Raw genomic sequence first — 21,787 nt, 5'->3', positions numbered from 1 at the left:
TATTAGATCAAGTAAGAGGAGGCCCGGAGAAGTCCGGGGGCTTTGGAATTTGGCAAGCCATAGTTTTTAGAATGAAAGATGGTGGCTAAGTTGGATAATGAAGTGAATGAAGTTCAAAAGGCCAGAAAAGGGAGTATGATCCAAGCACATGTTTTGAAGGAGTGCACTTTGAAGCAAGAATAAGATTAGAGTTAGGTGACGCAGGGTAAGGACAAAAAGAGGGTCAAGGAAGATTAGCGTCTTTTAAATTCTTATATGGTAGGGGGGTTTTGGAGGAGCTGCAGTAATAGGAGTGGTAATGTTGGTGTGGTATGGGTGAAGTGAGGGATATTTGTTTTTTTTACCCGGTAGTTTCTGTTCTCTTTATAAAAGTACAAAGTTTAGAGTGCGAGGATTGAATGTGAGATTTATTTAACCTGTAAATGGGAATTACAACAATGTTTATTATTTCAGAGTTTTTGCGTGTGTGAATGCAATGATGAAATTGCATTCATGAAATGCAAAAATGCTGACACTAAATCATGGGGGAGGCAACCCTCTGGGGGGGTTGGCATATGAGAAATCTCTGAAACTTTGACTCATTTTGCTGTAAGCCTAAAACAGTTCTAAAAAATAAAATCTGTCTTAAGAAAATACCTGTAAAACATTATCTGAATGTAATTTGTAGGAGGGTGCTGCGGTTTTATCTAAACCCAGGCTTGGAAGACAAGGTCTGGCTTTTAATCTCACTTTTTTAATTTACTGTCTGTACGACAAGGGATTGGATTGCCACCTTTTTGAGTTAAGGACAAAATAAGATTCATAAATAAGTGTTCTTTGTCATCGGTTGCTTTTTACATTCTTGCACTTTCCCTAATTGAGGTCTGACCGTGCTTTAAAGTCTAGAGGCTACATATGTGAGGTAGTATTTTTTTTTTTTCATGATTTTTTTTCTTCATTTTTTAAAAAGAAATAAATGTTCTCCAGTATGAGACAATCCCCTATTGCAATTCACCTCTGATAGAGGTTTTCAGTCATGATGATGGCAGGGTGAAGCTATTTGAAGGCAGGGTGGGAATTTGTGATAAGTGGCTGTATAAATTAGAAAACTCATTGGATTCACCAAATTTTACTGTTTGCTTTTCTCCCACAAGGTATTGCACCAGGGTTTTTGAAAGATTAATTTATCATTAATCTCCCAAAGATTAATCTCCAAAAGATTAATGATAAATAACAGACTTTATTCTCTTAAATTGCTGTTGAAGATTAGAGCCTGCATCAGGGCCCTTAACTCTCATGACGACGTGAGAAGTGATGCATTTACGAAATGGAGTTCTATAGTAATAGCAAATATTAAAATGGAATTCTTTTTAATTCCTATCATAAGGTTCAAGTACAAGTTTTTGCAAATAGGGGTCTGGGAACTCGCTACAATGCTTTGCTCTCTATTATTTTACACAAAGTTGCAATGATATTTAGGGACTTTTAAGAAAAATGTCAGGGTGGCAGATACCTCCGGGCGAGTTTGCTCTCCTGAGAGGAGAAGGTCACAGACTCCATCCCTGGCTTTGTCTGCTCCCTTGCAAATTGAATGATTTTGGTGGGACCCAGAGAGGGACCTAGGGACAGGCTTTGGGTGACTTAGCAAAATCTACCACTTTTTTCATAAAAAGTTTGTGTTCTACTGACGGGTCTTTAGATCATTAGAACCGTATTTCTTTATGAAGAATAGCGCTTTTCACTGCCATCTTTCTGTCTCCTGTTTTTTTTTTTCTTTCTTTCTTTGCAGTTTGAAAAAGAGTTTACCGACCACCAAGAAACTCAGGCTCAATTGCAGAAAAAAGAAGCAAAGATTAATGAACTTCAAGCAGAGTTACAAGCTTTTAAGTCACAGGTAAAATACCATCTACCTGGATTGAATTTGGCTATTGAAAGCTTACTATGGAAGCAAAGGTCATGTCACAGCTTCATAGTTCAAAATGTTTAAACTTTAATTTCACTTGTATGTTTTCATAGTGTTGTTTTTCTACATATTTTTGCTCTGTAAATTAAAATTATTTTCCCACTGTTTTTTCTAGTTGCATTTTTAAAAATGTCATCAATTTTTACTAATTAATCTTCTTCCTTATGTTTCATGTGGGTTTTGTTCCTAACGTCATACGTTTCATATGTAATCATAAAGGGTGAGAAAGACTTTTACTCTTAGATTTGTCATTCATCACTGATCTTTATCCCACTACAGGAAATTATTGCTCAAGCTATTTATTTTTCAAAACCTTCAGCCTATGGGTACCTTGCGGTGAAAGATAACCTCTAGCTGAATGAGAACATTTTCTGATAATTTTTCAATTTCCAAAAGTAAACAGATTTAAAACATGACACAAAAGAGAGCAAATCTGGATTATGAAGCAGATAGCTCACATACACCCTCTACACATAAAACATTTAGATAGCAAGAAATACATCATCTGCATGTTTTAAATGGATGACAGTAAGGAGGTAGAATATTCATAGCTAAATTTCTTCATGCAGATTTACATATAGGATGATGAGTAGTAAGTATAGTTTTGCTATTTTCTATTCATCCTAATTTATGGTTATATCGAAATAGTCTCAGATGTACCATTTCCTATATGGTATGCTATTTCCTATATTATTGGCTATTTTGTTTTCTCTTAAATACTTAGTGGGTAATTTTGTTATGGAGGCTATAAGAAGAAACCCTAAGAGATAGCTATCTCTTAAGTGTTCAATTTTAGGGGGAAAAAAAAGCTTTTATCTGTAAGAAAATCACTCTCAATGATCTTTCTTTAGTGTTTAAGAAGGAAGTACAATTTATTGAAACTTTTCCTCTTTCCTGTGTGGCTCCTTGTCTCTCATACTAAAAAGTAACATTTGATTGTGTTTTACATTTCAGATTGAGTTATAGACCATGGCTGAGATTCTTAGGTCCAGTTTCTCCTTGTCTGGGCCAATATGAATTTTAAAAATATTTCTTTTTCATTTCTTCTAGTTTAAGGATTACTTGTAAATCCAATCTAAAGAATTCCTGTTTATACAACAAGAAAATATCTGCCATCTTTGGACATGTTACTGCTGCCTGTGTTTTATATTAAGATGGGAATAAATTGTTTTAAAATGAGATTAACTCCAGCAATCTCCTATATTTTTTCAAAATGTGGACAAGGTGACTATTTATGGCTATCAGAAGCAAGCCAACAGCTTAGACACTTAGTATTGGCAGCCATGTTAATTTTTGAAGAATAACTGGGTATTTCTTTTTCCGAGAGATTAGTCGTGTATTTCTCATGAAATCTAATCATTTGTCTTAAGATCCTTTGCTTTGCTCAAAGCTATACTGATTATGAAGAGTCTGAATAAAATATATTCTGTGTGATTTTATTCCTTTATTCACGTAACAGCCAAGTATTGTCGGGTGCTGGGGATATAATGGTGAGCAGGTTGATCACAGGATAATCTGGCTTCATGAACAATATATTTAAGTCAACCATGCTACATCGAAGGAATTAGTATAGAAGAGAAATGCAGTCATATCTTTAAGGCATTAATAGTTAACTATAACATGTATATTGAATGTGAGTATAAAATACCTACACCTCCTTAACATTCAGAGGGCACTACTATCCATGTTAACGGCAATGCAGCATAATGCTGAATTGATTCTTCTTTATAATTAATGTTTTTGTTAAGACATGTTCTTTGATTTGTGGTTTCAGCTTCTTTTATAACACTTTTTTCTTTGTGCTGATCTCATGTGTCAACTTTAGGCTTTAATACATGATCTATTTTTTATAATTGTGCCATAAAACTTTTAAAATGATTTATTAATGTTTATTAAATGCCCCCACTTGCAGGTGTGTGTGTGTGTGTGAGAGAGAGAGAGAGAGAATTGAAATCGGTGATTATAGGAAAATAATCATATCACAAAACATTAACTCAGATCTTCTTTAAAATAATCAAAAAGTGTATATTCTTACCATGCCATTGAAACATAAGGCCAGAAGTGACCAGTGGCCACATTTTGCCCTTTTTCTCTCCTGATTTTGCTTTGCTTTTTTGTGACATTTGATACTGTAGAATAGCCCGTTATCCCCCCTCCCTCACTGTCTTCACTTCACTGTGATTCATGAACCTGCGCTTGTCTGTTTTTTTCTCTTATCTTTAATTCATTCATCCAACATGTATGTATTTCTTCAATGGCTGTCATTTGCCAGCTGCTGCTTTAGGTGCTGGGAAAGAGTAGTAAATTATACAGACTTAGTAACTGCCCTCATGGAGCTTATAATGTATCAGTGAGATAAATGCTAATGATTTCTTAAGCATTTGACACTTTGATAATAATGGCAATCAAAGAGAAGCACAAAGTGCTATCTGTGTAAAAGGAGTGGTCAGATGAGGCTTTCTTGAGGAAAGGACTTGCTAGCTAAGATTGAAAGGATCTACAGGAGGTAACCACATGCCAAGAAAGTTCCAGGCAGAAGGGATTGCATGTGCAAGGGCCCTGAGAGAGGTATGTGGTTGGCAAATATGTGAAATTGTACATGACAGCCACTTGAAAGGCCAGTTCACAAGGATCATGATGTGCCCTGCAGGTCGTCCTTAGGAATTTCTGATTTTTTTTCCTCAAGATAAAGGCATGATGTGACAATGCTATTTAAGTCTCTCTGGGTCTTCTTCTTCTTGTTTTGCTTCTCGTTTAAATGCCAGTATTCCATAGAATTCTGTACATAGACCTTATCCTACATGCTCTGTACATACCCTGGGTGAACTTACCTATTCTCAGTGAGTTGAACTATCACCTAGAAACTGCTGTTTCAAATCTTCTAGACCCACATACCCATTTCCTCCCAGGACATCTCCACCTGGATGGCCATAACTACCAAAATAGGAAATAATATTTCTGGCAATTACACTTCTATGAAAACAAAAGCTAAATTCTTGAATTGGAAAAAGAAAAAAACTATTGGGATTGTGTTTTTTTAGGTCAAGCCATGTGAAATTGCTCATCCTGAATTGTCTTTGGTGTAAAATAATTTTTGAGGCAAGTGTACTTTGACATGTTTGGTAGATGTTTTTAGTCATATTTCTTTTCTTTTTTTCCCTTCCCCTCTAGTTTGGTGCCTTGCCTGCCGATACAAGTAACTCTTCGCCACTGGCAGAGGAAAATGGATCTGGCCTCCCAGCACTTGCTCCTTCCCTGCCGCCACCCTCCTGTGGAGGAGTGCCTCCTCCCCCTCCTCCCCCACCCCCTCCTCCCCTTCCAGGAATGCCCTTGCCCTTTGGTGGTCCTGTGCCTCCACCGCCTCCCCTGGGATTTCTCAGTGGGCGAAACTCTCCTCCTCCACCAACCCTACCTTTTGGGTTAAAACCAAAGAAAGAATTTAAGCCCGAAACCAGCATGAGAAGATTGAATTGGTTAAAGGTAAAACAAATAAATGGAAGAGACACACTGTCGCCTAGATAAAAATTTAACTGTATATTTAATTTCTAGTGGAAATCCTAATCAGAGTGTCATTCAATAGATAAGCGTTATTTGAATTAAATAAAAGTATTGAAACAAAGCCCTTTTCTCTCGACTGAGGCTTTCTGGTTTAGAAATTTGGTGAGAGTTGATGGTTGTTACAATGGGATTTGGTTTGTGATTAAGCTGATAATTCAGCATTATCATCATTGAACATGAAGTGTTTCTCACAAGAACAAAAATAAGTTAGTGTTCGTATGAACTTATCTATGTTGATAGCCATTGGAAAAATTAATACATGTTGTCAAAAGTTGGTAATTAGGACACAGAAATCCTGAATCCTGGAGATAGATGGTTTCATGGTCACATAACCTTGGGAAATGATGTGTGATATATCCTGCACTTGAATTATTGCCGTGCACATGAGCCGTATTCAAGACCCTGAGAGGTATAATTAAGAAAGAACAAGTTTTATTTCACTCTGCTTCAAACCATCAACCATCTGATAGTGGAAACTTTTTTTTTTTTTTTTAATAAAACCTTAGCTTCCGGAGGAACTTGTATTTTATTGCACGCACTTTGGGGAAAAATATTAAGGGATTACTTCATAAACATCTGCTGGCAGCTATGGGACATTGGGTCTGAACGTAGTGATTGTGCGGGGACAGATGAAACACCCAACTATTTATGAATCTATCTCTCTGATTGCAGATCAGACCTCATGAAATGACTGAAAACTGTTTCTGGATTAAAGCAAATGAAAATAAGTATGAAAATGTGGATTTGCTTTGTAAACTTGAGAATACGTTTTGTTGCCAACAAAAAGGTAAGTTGAACATCATGCTTATTTGCTTATTTTAATATCATGTTTATTTTAATATGTTAACATTGCCACTTTTTCTGTATTAACTTTTACAGAGCATTGTTTGAAGAGTCCTATATGTGATATTTTTACTTCATTAGTGGGTAAATAAATTAATGGGAAAAAATTTTAAAATACCAATTTTGTTGTGAGTATAGGATAAGCAGTCTTGAAAATGCAAGTGGTTAATATATAACTTCGTCAAATTTTTGGTATGATATCTTTTTTGAAGATGTTCTTAATTGGGTTTTCATAAAGGAGGATATTTTCAGAGAGAACTTTGGCATGAGAATTCCTTTGAGTCAATGGGAAATAGAAAAACAAACAGAATGTGAGCCTTCTTCTAGCCAGCACTTTACCACCCTTTAATATTACTATGACAGTCACAATAATTTGTATGAGTCACATGGGATAGAAATACCAAATTTATAGAGTACCTTGAAAGCTTAAAATAGAAATACATGAGTAGGTTATATGAACTTTTTATTAAAAGCAATTAGTGTTCATTTCCGAATTGTTTCGTGATAGCTTTTACCTGCTTGGTGTGATGATGATGAATATTTTTAAATAATTTTATTCAAACATTGTTCTTATCTGAAAATTGGGTTTCTACTGTATATGTTTCAGGGTTGATATTGACTTAAGCTAGTAGGTTAATTTTTAAGTTATGTAATTCTTACATTTTAGGTCTATGTTACAAGCTACTTGGATCAGTGATTACATTTTAATTTTCAGGAAGGAACCCTTTTCACCATAGACCTATGCCACTTACAACCCTGGGCTCATTGAACACAGAGAGCTGTAGAAGAGAGATTTTACTCCAGCTGGAGATGGGAAGGGTTGCTATATACAGGGAAGAATTAACTTCTTAAAATACCTACTACGTATTAGGCGATATGCTGTGTATCTGATTTAACTTGACAGTCGCAGCAATGAAAGGATTTTGGCAGATACCCCTCCCACCCCAAATCATTTGCATTCCTTTGAAATGCTTAGTAAAATATAACTGTAAATTAGAATCTCTTTCTAAAAAGTAAGTTAGAACTCTAAAAGGTAATTGTAAATTAAGGTGGCTTTCCAGAATTTGTGCTAAATCCAAAGCCTTCAGCAGATATTTTTGGGCACTGTTCGTGACTAAAATAGTAAAAATGATATATTTTGATCTTTGAAAACAGGGGGAATTTTCTCAGCAAGCTTATCCTAGGAAAACTTGTGAAGTAAGCAGATCTTAATTTTACCTTTTGATTATGGAGAATGAAAATTTTCTTTGAATAAGATTAGTACACTCTTCAGGCAATCAAGGAAAATATATGGCAGTTAAAATGTGTATTTACATGTAAAACACTTCAGAATTTCAGATTTCATAATCTGGAATTGATTAGTTTTCCCTTTGCTTTCCTAGTAGGGTACAAACGGTTGTACCTTAAAGCTATTTAAGTAATACTGCCATCCAGCTACTGTCTCTCTCTTTTTTTTTCCTCTTTACTCTGATTACTTTCTTAATTAATGAGGCTCAAAAGGGAAACTTGTTAGCATGTCTTTAATTTAGCTGTAGTGTTAGCCCTAAATGAAATAATTGGACCTTTAAAAAATTCTTAAGTCATCTAACTTTAGCCTTGAGATTCAAGGTTGAAAAAAAACAACAATGTATTTGCTCAATCAAGTATTAGTTATGAAGTTTAAGGTGAGGAAATGGTGATCCTTGTCTGAGTATTCCGTACTTCTATCTGTCTCTGCATTTGTACGTGCCGTCCCCTCTGTCCAGAGTCTCTCATTTGACTTACAGACTGGCAGAGGCCCACGACTTCTCTTGTCTCAGCTCAACTGCTACCTTCTTTCTTCTGTGACAGTGGATGATACCTCTATGGTGATCAGAAAAGATGGGGATGCCCGAGGTTGTCATCCTGGGCAATGCCAACCTTTCACAATGCCAATAGGAAACAAGCTGTGAAGGTGACTATTTTTTGATCTGGATTTTAAAGAATAATTCCTGGAAAACATTATTCAGGGAGCCTTAAGAATACATTTTAGCATTACCAGTAGTTAAGTATTTTATTGGAAAACAAAATTGCTGCTTTCAGAAAAGCAGGATTTCCTATAGATACTTTGTAGAGAAGATCAGAAAGGAAGGCAAGAGGAAGGTATCTGAAAAGCTTACCGGAGACCAAGGGGTGGTGGTGGAGTGGACACGTTGCTCCTTGTCTCTTTATTTGTGGCCTGGCCACTGAGGCAGTAGGTCCAAATCTTCACTTCTGCCTTTCTCCTTTCTCCCATGACTCCAAAGGTTACTTTAACTCCAGTTTTTAATTTCTGCAGAATTCAAAATTGAACCTAGTCACGAATTATTCAGTCCATGGTGGCGATACAGTGACTCTCTGCTCCCTAGCCAGCAGGGGGAGGTAGAGGCATCGCCTCCTGGTTGGTTTTCCATCATTGGTTCTTGTCAGGACTTGGAAGGGAAGGACACAGGATTCCCATTACTGGGTTTTTAGGGAAATAATGTATCTGTTTTTCATTGCAGTAATTCTTTTGTCTAAGAACCAGGGCATTTTGTGACAATATGGATGGACCTCTAGGTCATTATGCTAAGTGAAATAAATCAGGTGGGGAAAGACAAATCCTTGTATGATTTCTCTTATATGTGGAATCCAAAACAATGAAAAAAGCAAACCAAGCTCATAGATAGAACAGAATGGTGGTTGCCAGAGATGGGGGTGGGGGAAATGGGGAGGAGGGGTAGAAATTTATTATATAAACAAAAAACCCAGAGCTATTTCTCTGATTACAAAGGTGGATGTTCCATCCCAGGAATTTAAAATGGTAAAGGCCAATCATTGGTGTCCCCTAAACATTTGAAATAGGTGGAAAGAAAAAAAAGGAACTGAATTTCATAATTTACCCTCTAATTCTACCTATTCTAATCACATACTCTGTATTTTTTGTTATTATGTCGCCCCCGCCCCTTATGGAAGACACTGCTTTGGGTTTTACTGACTTTGAAGTTAAGATGATTGGGTTTTAGTGGTCTTATACCCTGAAAGTTGGAAAAGGAAGAGGGCCTAACAATACCAGTGGAGCACCTGTGGTTGTACCACTCCCTGAGCTGGGCCGTCTTCATGTGACCTTGTTTAAATCATGACCACATCTCTGCTGAGATTTTTCTCCTGCCCAACGATGCTAAGTCCCCAGAATACCACCCTGCCCCACTTGCTGGTAGACATAGCAAGGTATTCTAGGCATGAGCTTGGATATTTCGTCTTTACTCATGTTATTCTTTATTATATCTTTTTTTCCCTCCCAGTTAAATTTGTATTTTAAACTAACTTCCCTGTTACGTCTAGACATTGCTTTATTAGGAAAGTGCCCGTGTCCTGTCTTAAGGAGTACAGGAAACTCAGCCTCTTCCTACGAAATCAGTATGTTTCCTTGATCCCGTTGTATCATTTTTTTCTTTGATTCCTTTATTTGGCTATCAAGTATCGCTTTGGTTTCCTTGCCTTTCTCAGTTCTAACCTGTCTAAATTTTTGAGTTACATCTCAGCTTTCCATATTTTAAATTCTCCTGAAAATAACATGTAGGCATTTTTCCTGGCCGTATTTTTCTTTTTCTCATTCTCCCTCATTCCTTTCTCCTGTGTTTGGCTGTCACTGTTCAAGGCAGCCAATATTTATTGGGTGTGCACTGTATGTTAGGCCTTGTGTTTGGCACTGGGGACGCTGTAGAGAGAAAGCAGTTGTGTGCACGTCCACGTGTTGTTTTCTCAACCCCAGTGAAACTCCATCAAGCTCTCAGTCAAGTTGAAGCACAAGAATGAGGAGTGGGACAACAGATGCTGATTTTTGATTCAGAAAGGAGGATTGCCATGTTTTACTGTCTTGGGCTCCTGTTAAGACTTAACAAGATTATAAAAGAAAAGTGTTTATATATCTCTTTGAGGTTTAATCACAATATTCATATATTGAACATTTGGTATCATCAAAATAATGCTAATGATCTGTGTATTTTTTTTACCAGATTGGAAGCATCTGCTGGTTAATTTTTACAGGCTGTTGGAAAATGGATTAAAGTATACTAACAGGTTATTGGTGTTGGATTTATCAACTAAAATTAATATTAATTACTTTCATTATTCACAAACTGTTAATAGGGATTAAAGGGTTTTCTGAAAGTATATGAATAGTCTAATTCACTTAGACTGATTTATGATAAAAATGTGATTCCACAATTGTTAGCTTTCTGAAGTAATCACATTTTAGAACAGGTGTATCATATTTGCCAGATAGGGCCAATAAACTGGTTTAGAAATAATTTATCAACTGAGCAGTTACGGCATATGGAAACAGTTAATGGATTATGTACTTACAAACAAATCAAGCCAAGATTTCTGACATCATTGTTCAGTGGACAAAGTATTGGGGTAGGGAGTGATAAACCATGGATTATCTCAGGGACGTGGCTGTGTTCAGGATGTCGCTTTGTATTTGAAACACAATTTATTCCTCTGTCTGAAAAAAAGTGTATTAAAAAAATCCTAAACTACCTACATTAAGATGAATAATATAATTTATAGTAGAGAAATGTTTTTCATGAATGTGTGTTAATAAAGAGATGACGAATGCACCATATCTTAAAGGTTTCTGAAAAGACATTTGACAAACACTTGTTTGGAAAGATGGAGGAGGAAATCAGTGATGAATTAAATATTTCCCTAGGGATTTATCCTTTGGTTCTTGTCTGTGTCTGAATCTGAAAAGAACTAAAGACTTAAGGAAATGATAGGGCCTGTCAGGAATGTCTTGTTTCACCCTTAGAAAGTATCTTTTTGTTACCAATTATTTGTATTTTGTGTTGGGTTGCGGAAGAAACAGAAATTTATTCTGAAAGGTTTAAAGAAACAGAACTTAGAGAAAAGGGCTGAAGAGAGTAGGTTTGTTTATTAGCCTGGAGCTACAGGCGACTTTCAAGTCCCAGAATGCTTCAGTTACATGCTTAGTTATACCATGTATCTTTGGCACGGTGTGATGGGAATTCTAAAAGTGCCTGTAACTGGGCACATTTCTTGTATATTGTACAACTGCTATAAACAAAAAGGGAGGAAGCTTAGACGTGTGTGCAGGGGTTGGAGTGCCCCTAAACATAGCTCCTCTCCACTTTTCCCCCCTCTTTCTTTTCCTTCTAACAGTGGAGAGAGGGATGATACTGGGGAGCATTTGGATTCACCAGGAGTCCCTGGACGAGTGGTAGATGGGGGTAAACTGTGTTCCTTGTAGATTACAAGGTCACTTTGGTTTTTTAATTCTTGGAGTTTTCAGTGGTGCACCTGTAGCTGTCCTCCCTTGACAACATTGTAAGATGTTTTATGGTCCTCACACATTTTTTTCTGTCTCAAGATTTCTCTTTCGTTTCCTGTATCTTCTTACCCCTGTTTACCAGGGAATCTCTTTTTGCCCTGTGGTTGTTCAAAGTACATTGCCCCATTTCAGGCAGTTATTTTTTGTCTTGTCTGCATTATGTTCTAGCAGCCGTCAAGGCTCCCACTCATAATTAGCATGCAGTATTATTCACCTGAAAATATAAATGAGACTCATCTTTCTGAATGCACTCTTTGAATCTTAATATATTTATACACCTGGCTGGTCACTGACCCTCTTCTCTCCCTCTGCCCCACTCCTCAGTGTCCCTCAGGCCCACCTTCACATACACTTGCCAGGCTCAGAAGAAATAGGATTACATGCAGTTAGTATTGCAATGATGCCATCCCTGTAGCACAAGAAGAGCGTGGGGTCATGGTAGGAGAGTCATAGGAGAGGGAGGAGGCTTCTTTCTGGATTATATGCTCTGGAAGCTGGATAATAAATAAAGAAGATAGTAACTTCTTTTGTAATAGGCAAAAAAAGAACCTTTATGCAAATAACTTTTTTAATCTTGAATTTCTAAAGTTAGGTTTTGAGGTAGTTATAGATTTGTGTTTAGGTAAAGCTGGGTGTCTTTTGTCCTTCAAGGTTAAATCATTTAGTCACAGGTTAGGACTTGTACCATGTTGTGCATTTAACTCAAGCATTCACACATGTCTTGGCATCTGAGGAACCCACCAGGTTAGAAACACATCCCTCCCTCGTCTAAGTACTTGTCTGTGTCTTAAAAGGATGGCTATTTCTGAGTCAGACACGCTCTAGTCCAGGAGTTCTTAACTTGGATTAACTTGGGTCTTTGAACTTGAATAAAAACAAACAAAGCAGAATATTACTTTCACTTACCTGTAACTGAAATTTAGCTTTTCCTTCATTTATAAATATAGGCAACAAACATGCACCTAAACCATTTCTACCTGTGAAGATTATGTATACTTTTTATATCCCATCAGAATTATTTCAGATACGTTAAATATCACTGAAACTCATCACTACTTCAAAATTTGGGTGGTTGTGAGACCTGCAGCTAGATCTTGTTATTCAGGACATTAATTAAGAAATGGATTTTGTCAGTTGGGTCCTCCAAAAGCCGATGCTGAGATGTTGGGGTGCAGGCATTTTTAGGGGGTGTGCGGTGGGTAACGCGTGTGAAAGGTACAAGGTGGGGGAAGCAGGACCGGGTAGGAAGAACCTCAGGCCCTGATGTCATAGGACACATTCTCAGCCACCCTAATGTGTGTGGGTGGGGGGGGGGGGGGGCGGGGGGAAGCTCTGGAACAGAGGATCTGTTAGGGAAGTCCTGGGATGGGCCCCGGTAGCCAGGCCCAGCGCTCCTGCTGTGCTCAGCCATCAGCTGGGAGCTGCCCAGGAATGGTGTGGTGGCCTGGACTTGGGACTCAGGAGCATCCTGAGGGTGGTGACAGCTTGGACCTGACCAGCCACGTGCACTCCTTGCAAGTGAGGGGGGACATTTTTCCTAAAGGGAGATCTTAGCAGTGCACGTCCATGGCTGCCATGCATGTATTTTGCTAGTCACAGACTGGTATTTAATGCATTTTGGTAGCTGCATTTGAGTATCATTTGCTTCCTCTGAAATGCTATGTATTATCTTTTCTGCACTTAAGAATTTTCTGAGAAGCTGTCTATCCCTCTGACTGCCGGTGGGGTCCATGGCAACAAAGGTTATGAAGCCTGCTGTAGCCTTTCTGCCTTGTGCAGTGCTGGGCATGAGGCGAAGGTCAGGAGCCTCGGCCTGGCCTTGACTGCTGCCTGTTCACATATATGCACATTTTTGTTTGCTTGCTTAGTTTTATTTTGTTTTAATTCAAGGGGCCACTACATGATTTGTCATGAGATACTTAACTAGGAATACCTTTTTACTGTGACTGGAACATTAGGTCGTCTGTTTTTGGATCCACTTTTTTAACAGACTACTGAAATACATTTGTTAATAAAAGCATATGTCGAATCTGGCACAAGTACAAAACCCCCTAATTAGACAATAATAAAACAACAGTGTTGATAATGTCTTTTTGTTTTGTTTTGTTTTGTTTTTTTAGCAGTTGTGTTTATCTCCTATCATTTTATTTGTTCCCCAAAACAATCCTGTGGAAGAACCAAGGCAAATATTGTATATGTGTTATATGTAAGAAAAAGTTACACTCTTCATGTGAAGTTGAGCTAAAAGGAGCTGCCACTCTGAATGGAATACAGATCTGAGCTATGCCATGCTGCTTCTCTGATTAAAAGAAATCCTATTATGTTTTATTTAAAGTGCTCTTCTTTGATTTAAAATAATTTCCCTCTCATCTCCCGCCACCTTACTGCTGCCCCCCAGCAGTTCACCCTCATCCCACAATTTATATTAAAGGCTTTAAAAACTTGCCATTTTTTATTAAGACCATCTTTCATCATTTGGTCCCTCTATTCACTTCTGTAAGTATTTGAGCTGTAAATACTAACGCCATGCTGTGGCGTGTACAGGAGGGGAGAGGGACCGTGGAGTACCCCCCACAAGCGTGTGACCCCGGCTTTTGCAGCTGTAGTTCTTTATAAAATGGGGGAGAAGATACCCATCTCACAAGGTTATTGTGAGGATTAGATAATAAAGTTTTTAAAGCATCTTTTGCAATGCCTGGCTCATTGTCGTCGTTCAGGAATTGTTAGCTGAACTTAAATTTTGAGAATGCAGGCTTGTTTCCACTTGCAAAATTTTGTGTACCTTGTGTGAATCTTGCATATGAGCTGGCCAGCTTTAGCCCCACTTGCAAATGAAGCCTTTCAAACCATTGAACTGCTGTGTTAACTGACCTATGTTAGTAGCCACTTAAGATTTCTGTAATACTGATCTGTGCCATCAGTTTTAGAAATAGTAATAGATGATTTTGTACATCCTATTTCTTTCATCTTTGTGTATGTCTTAACTGTCAAATGCTTTATTAAGTTCCTAGAGAAGAAGAGAGATCTGTTGAACCAGGAATGAAGACTGGTTTGTCTTTTTTCTTATTTTTTTTCCTGAGCTTTTCCATGATTTTTTGTTTTTATTTTCAGTTTACAAGTCATTAATGGAGCTGAGCCAATTTTTGTGATTTTATGAAATTTAAAAACTGAGAACTTTAACTTTTAACTTGGTGTGATTCAGTTTTTGAGCATTGAGCTAATGACTTGAGAGTGAAGTTGAAAAACTCAGTCCGTACTTTATAAAATCTGACTAGTTCTTGTTAATTATTCATGATTATTTTTGACAGTTATTTACAGTTTCAAAGATTAGTGAGGATGTTATGTATGGCTTAATGTAATTACAGAACTGGGATGCATTAAGGCGTAGGGAACCTTTCGTTGATAGGCAAATACAAGAGCCAACTAAAGCTCATGGCTAAATTCTCCCTGGGGCTTGCAGGAAGGGTGATAACTGTTAATTTTCTTATTTTCATAGAGTGCTAGCAGAGGGTTCAGAGGAGTGAGAATTTTTCAGGAGTGGGTTGTTTTCGTGTGTGTGTGTGTGTGTGTGTGTGTGTGCTGTATGGTGCAAGCTAAAAGAATTATTTAGGTGAACCACATACAAATGTTGAAATTCTACTATTTTGACATATCAAGAACTTCATGTGGTTTAGCCCAATTCTTGTTTTCTGAAGTGGTGACTAATTAAGGAAACACATAGAAATGTCTTTGTAACTTAATTAAAAAAGGAATGTTGGTATTTCTGCTTTTCTCATAGCTTGTCAAATAATTGATGGGGGGTGGGGGGAGTGAAACTCCTGAAATGAGAAGTATTTATTTTGGAATGACTTACATCCCCCAAATCTAAGTCTGGAAGATCACCTTGGAATTTTACATGCTGTATTAGTGTATATAAATTAATCTTTTCTGGTGACTCTGTGAGGAAGTTTGCCTGCAAGAAACAGTACCCAGCTAAAAGTGATTTCGACCAGAAGTCTGGTGGTTGGCTGTCTTAGATTTGGTCAATTCAGCATCCCAGTGATGTCCAGACTCAGGATTAGCTTCTCCATTTTCTTAGCTTTCCTTCTATTTTCAGCATAGCTTAGTTAACGAGGGCAGGAGGGATCATTATGCTCACAAGTGGAGTTTTGTAGTAATTTTCTATTGCTGCTGTAACAAATTCCTGGAATTTGGCAACTTAATGCACATTTACTGTTTTACATTTCCGTGGGAAGTCCATCATGGTCTCACTGTGCTAAAATCAAAGTGCCAACAGGGCTACATTCTGGGGGCTCTAGGGGGGACCTGTCCATTCCTTGCCTTTTCCAGCTTCGAGAGCTGCCCACTTTCTTCAGCTTGTAGCCCCCTTCCTCCAGTCTTCACAGCTGGCCACAGCAAGGGAAGTCCTCAGGGTCCATCTCTCACTGGTTTCCTTGACTGCATCCTTCTCAGGCTCTGACCTGTGCTAGGAAAGGTTCTTGAAGAACCATGTGATTAAATTGGGTACACCTGGCTAATCACGCTAATGTCCCAGCCTTTCTGTCTCCGACCTTAATCACATCTGCAAAGTTCCTTTTTCCAAGTAAGGTAGCATATTCACAGTGCTAGGGATTAGAACACGGTTATCTTTGACAGAGGAGGATGGGGTGCCAAAATTAGTTGGTTATCATAACATTGCAACATTTCACAGGGCACTTGGCCCGGTTAATTCCACTCACTAAAATTATGTCCGTCTTCTTTAGCTCTGTTCTTTTTACAGGAATGCCGTTTTAGGGTTCTGGGGCATTTTGACATACATCATTTGTTCTGTTCATTAAATGTTATTGAGCTTTGGATCTTTACTAATTACATTAAGATATGTTTTTGTTACCATGACTAAGTGCCTTTGTGGAGTTTTAGGAAAAATCCTTACATCATGTACTAAGTACTAGAAAATATTTTTTTTCCTTTCTTTAGTCAAATATACTATAATTAATGTGCAACAGGTATCACAATCTACTATGCATTTTCTAGTTTGTAATGTACGCTATAGATTTCATTTTTTTCCTAGGAAATTATTAAATTCTGTATATATGTTTTTACTTTATATAATTTTTTTTTCAACCCAGAAACACCATCCAAAAACCTATAGTAAAGAACCACTGGCATTTAAAAACAAATTGGTTCTTTATGCTGATTTATTACTATGCATTTTAAGAAAGAAAGAAAGACTGGTTCTAATTTAGAAAAAAGTGTTTTATGTTTTATACATTATTAACTTTTGGGAGATAACTTTCTACACTTCTGTTGAACACTAATTTCTGTACTTTGAAGTTTAGTTATATTTTAAGTTTTATTTATTTTAGTAATCTTTATACCCAGTGTGGGGCTCAAACTCACAACTCTAAGATCAAGAGTTGTATAGTTTGCCAATGGAGCCAGCCAGGCTCCCCAAAGATTAGTTATATTCTAAAATACGGATTGCTACTCTTGTTGTATGATTTTCACAATATATTTTAGCGGAATAAATATTTATATTTTGTGATAGGGACTTTGGGAAGAGGCACGTTTTTGTGGTCCAGTATTACTCCGACCTAATAAGCACCTATAAACGGATATGAACATGTAATTTCATTACAACCTGGAAAATGTTATTATAATTGCATGTTTCACTGGGCAATTTAAAACACAATATATAAAAAGTTTATTTTAATTGGAAAAATTTCATCACTGAGGAAATCCCATTTATCAGAAAGATCTAATGCAACCCATTGCCCACAAAATAAGCAATTTATTTTAATTTAATTGTTGGCTCTTAGTCATTTGCCAGTCTACTCTTCTATCATGATACTGCCTTAGCCTCGTTCTTCCTGAAGCAGAGCTCTTCTTCCTTCTTTAATCTTCTTTTCTTTTTCAATTAGAGAACCAATTATTTTTCAGGGTTTCACAGGTCACAGTGGGACAGTTTGGCTCTCTGCTACCACAGCAGAAGATTTAACCCTGAAGAGTTGAAGTAGCCAATGGAATAACTGTGTTTGTTTTTAAATGAGGGATATTAGTGTTTGGAGATGTTACATTTTCCTGTTTTAAAATTAGACTTTTTCTGAATAATACTGAATTTTCTCAAGTCTTGTTGTGCTTCATTTCAAATCTTGCCTATCCATGTCAAAATGAATCTGACCTTTTCATACTGACCAATCATTTGTATTTCCATTATCTGTTTTAGTAGATTCAGCTGTGTTGTCAGTGCCGATAGCAAGGAAAACAGCAGTCTGTGCCAATGTCAGTGTGGTGACAATACTTTTGTAATAGAATTTTCTATATGTGTGTGTGTGTGATAAAGTTATATGTTTATGAAAGAATATTTTGTAAACCTGGTAATCTGAAATTGATAAACACTGGATTGCTACTTCACTTTTGACCATCTTTTTTATTTTTTTCAACGTTTATTTATTTTTGGGACAGAGAGAGACAGAGCATGAACGGGGGAGGGGCAGAGAGAGAGGGAGACACAGAATCGGAAACAGGCTCCAGGCTCTGAGCCATCAGCCCAGAGCCTGATGCGGGGCTCGAACTCACGGACCGCGAGATCGTGACCTGGCTGAAGTCGGACGCTTAACCGACTGCGCCACCCAGGCGCCCCTTTACCATCTTTTTTAATCTGAAAGATTGTTGCATACAGAGAAGGCAACTGATAGGATCATCCTATGCCCATTTTTGGATCTCTGAGGTATGCTTTATCAAAAAACCTATTTTTGTGAATGTGTTCTTGATGAATAAGCATAACTTACAACCTCAGTAAATTAAAATTTCTCGTTAATTCTCGATTATATTAGGGTTGTAAGAAGTCTAGAACAGCTGTTGGAAGTTCAAGCAATGAGAGAAAGGAGCTGACTTGAACCGTAAAGGGGAAAATGAGTGCCTGCTTGGCGCCAGTAACTATGCCGGGTCCTTACATTGCAAGATTTAGGCTTCATCCCACTTTAACGGGTAGAGGTTGAGGTTCAGAGAAGTTAAAAATCTGGCCCTCAGGGTGGCCTCCTTAGAAAGGAGCTGGAAGTCAAGAAGTCACTTCTTCTGATACATACCCGGGTTTCTTTCCCCTCTCTCCTGTTTAGAGTGGAGAGGGAAGGAGGGAGGGAGTGCCAATGGGAGTCCACTAGCATTGGTATGGAAATGACCTTGTTATCAGGAACCCTGACTACCTGCATGTGTAAGCACAGTGACTTCTTTTGTTCCTTTAAACTTGGGATACTGTAATTACCATTTCATTCTCTTCCTCTTTTTAAGACAGTAATGCCAACTGTCTTCGGATTTTCACCCCTACAAATATCACATTTATCCTATCCCCTGTGTGCACGCATTCTAAAGGATTAAAAAGAAAAAAAAAAACTTTTCTAACGGAAAAGTTTGGTAGCTTTTTGGAGTCTGTTCCCACTTGTGTTTCTAGCTGTATTCTTTTTGTTTTTGTTTTGTTTTGTTGTTTGTTTCTCTCTCTGTTATATACACTATGCCTCAGTAACTGTGGTCTATTTTTTCACCAAGTTTGGCCATGCGTTTCATTGCCTCTCCCTGTATCTTCATCACTTACTGTGAATGTTTTAATTTGCACTTTCTACCTGTACTTCATTTTCTAGGCAAATCCCCCCTGGGAACTGCTGCTGCCTTGTTGACAGTTATGTCTTCCACCAGCTTAGGCTTTGGAGAGCTTGCCTGGATTCTGCCCCTGGCTTCTGCCTTTCTGCTTTCACAGGGTTGAACCCTTTCTCTCTTGCTGGGAGAGTGCCAAAGCCTCTGGAAACCCTTGGGTTTCCTGCTGCTCTGCTCTCTCACTTCATCTCCTACTCCCTTCTCCTTTGTCCTTTTGCTGAAGCCACACTGGTATAAGTGGAGCCCCCGTGGTATACCCCAGAGGTACCCTGTCTTGGACCCCTTCCTGCATGGAGGAAGAAAGATGAAGTCCCTTACCATTTTTGAGTCTTGACTCCAATATCACCTTCTGGGTAAGATTGCTGCACTTGCTTTCCAACTTAGTGCTGGCACATTTTCCAAGGGCTCTATCCGCCCCCCATGCTGATTCTTGCTACTTTTTTTTTTCTTTAAGTCATTTATCAATTTCTAACATATTATTACTTATTTACTAAGCATATGTTTGTCTTTTTCTTTCTTTGCCCCCACTGGAATTTAACTCCTTTAGGGGAGAGATCTTTGTTTTCCTTTACTGATGTATCACTAGCACCTAGCAGAATGCCTAACATGTAATGGACAGTGGATTAATGTTTGCTGAATAAGTGAATGGTTTTTCATTCCTTTAAGCTGAAATACAGTAATTTCATCGTCCTCCAGCAAGCTTCCCCCCCCCCCCGCCATTTTTTTTGGATGGAGAGAAGAATTTTTTTTTTAAATTTTTTTTAACATTTATTTATTTTTGAGAGACAGACAAAAGCCTGAGGGGGGAGGGGTAGAGAGAGAGGGAGACACAGAATCTGAAGCAGGCTCCAGGCTAAGCTGTCAGCACAGATCCCAGCGTGGGGCCTGAACCCACGAACTGTGACATCATGACCTGAGCTGAAGTCAACCAACTGAGCCACCCAGGCGCCCCAAGAGCAGAAATATTTAAGTGATCAATATTCCAATTAACTCTGCCACTGATGACTTTGCTCTGAGTGAATAACAAGCTCTTTTGTAAATTGGGTAAAAAAAAAAAAAAGAAAAAAAGAAAAAAAAATGAAGGTGATTGAGAGGGGGGATAGATTCAGAATCTAGATGCTAAAACGATTTACCTTTCTTGCTTGGTTTAGCAGCAACAATCTATATAAGGAGGAAGAAAGAGATGAGGTAAATTCTTTGTTATTGTTGGATGGAACTCAATGTGTGCAAACCAGGAATAACTATTAACAAACAGATTGCAATAGATGGATTGTTTTCCTCCTGAAAATAATACCTTTGTTGGGTATTGATTTTTGTTTGTTTGTTTGTTTTGGTAGGAGATGAAATTCATATCACATAAAAGCCATTTTTTAAGTGAATAATTCGCTGGCATTTAGGGCATTCATAATGTAGTGCAGCCACCACTTCTATCTAGTTTTATTTATTTTCATTTTCTTTCAAAAGAGTGAGAGTGTGAGTGGGGTAGGGGCAAAGAGAGAGAGAATCTTAAGCAGGCTCCATGCTCAGCACAGAGCCCAATGCAGGGCTCGATCCCAAGACACTGGGATCATCACCTGAGCCAAAATCAAGGGTCGGACACCCCATCACCTGGCTATCCAGGCACTCCAGCTTCTATCTAGTTTTAAAACGTTTCCATCAGTCCAAAGTGAAACCCTGCAGCCATTAAGCAGTTTCTCCCTGTTGTTCCTTTCCAGTTCTGGCAACCAGCAATCTGTTTTCTGTCTGTGTGGATTTATTCTGAGTGTTTCATATAAATGAGAGTCCTACAATATGTGACCTTTTTGTATTTGGCTTGTTTCATTTAGCATTATATATTTTAGGATCATACATGTAGCATGTATCATACATGTAGCATGTACACATTCCTTTTGTGTATATACTATTGTATGTATATCCATGTATATACGTTGTGTGTATATACTATGGTATTTTTTTTCATTCTTTGCCCATTAAAGCTGTTTCCTTTTGGGGGGTATTGTGAATAGTCCTGCTGTAAACATGTGCGAATATGTATTTGTTTAAATACTTGTTCTCTATTCTTTGGGGTAACAGACTTAGGAGCGGAATTGCTGTATCACTTGACAATTCTGCATTGAGCATTTTAAGGAACTGCCAAGTTGTTTTTCATGGTGACTGAATCTTTCTAGATTCCCTGCAGCAATGGCAGAACTGTTCCAGTTTCTCCACATCCTTGCAAACACTTGTTGTTGTTATTTTTTTTTTATAGGTATTGACTTTAAGCTTTTAAAAAATTACAAATTTCCTGAAACTATTCTTACATAAAGCTTTGATTGGACCTAACAAAATCAAGTACATTAACTCTTCTTATAGAGGCTAATACAGGTTTTAATCAAGTGGAGAAAACTTAGGATACAAATACTATTGAATTACAAAAAAAAAATTGAGCAGTGGCATAGGATTCAAAGCTATTAGGAGTAGAAAGCTTGCAAGTTTGCCTGAGA

At 37.8% G+C, this 21,787-nt stretch overlaps 1 protein-coding gene across 6 annotated transcripts in view; it reads left to right on the top strand.

Moving 5' to 3' along the window:
- DIAPH3 (diaphanous related formin 3) overlaps window positions 1-21,787 on the top strand; it is a 510,352-nt gene that overhangs the window by 177,741 nt on the left and 310,824 nt on the right. For all 6 annotated transcript variants that reach the window (XM_045478449.1, XM_045478422.1, XM_045478414.1 and 3 more), the window contains 3 exons: window positions 1,769-1,873; window positions 5,114-5,422; window positions 6,173-6,287. In XM_045478449.1, the coding sequence (XP_045334405.1) occupies window positions 1,769-1,873; window positions 5,114-5,422; window positions 6,173-6,287 (529 nt within the window). The remainder of the gene's footprint in view (window positions 1-1,768; window positions 1,874-5,113; window positions 5,423-6,172; window positions 6,288-21,787) is intronic.

Source organism: Leopardus geoffroyi, chromosome A1 (genome assembly GCF_018350155.1).
Source record: "Leopardus geoffroyi isolate Oge1 chromosome A1, O.geoffroyi_Oge1_pat1.0, whole genome shotgun sequence".
NCBI classification, from domain to species: Eukaryota; Metazoa; Chordata; class Mammalia; order Carnivora; family Felidae; genus Leopardus; species Leopardus geoffroyi.
The sequence above is the reverse complement of the archived record's forward strand: the minus strand, read 5'-3'. Positions and strand labels throughout refer to the sequence as shown.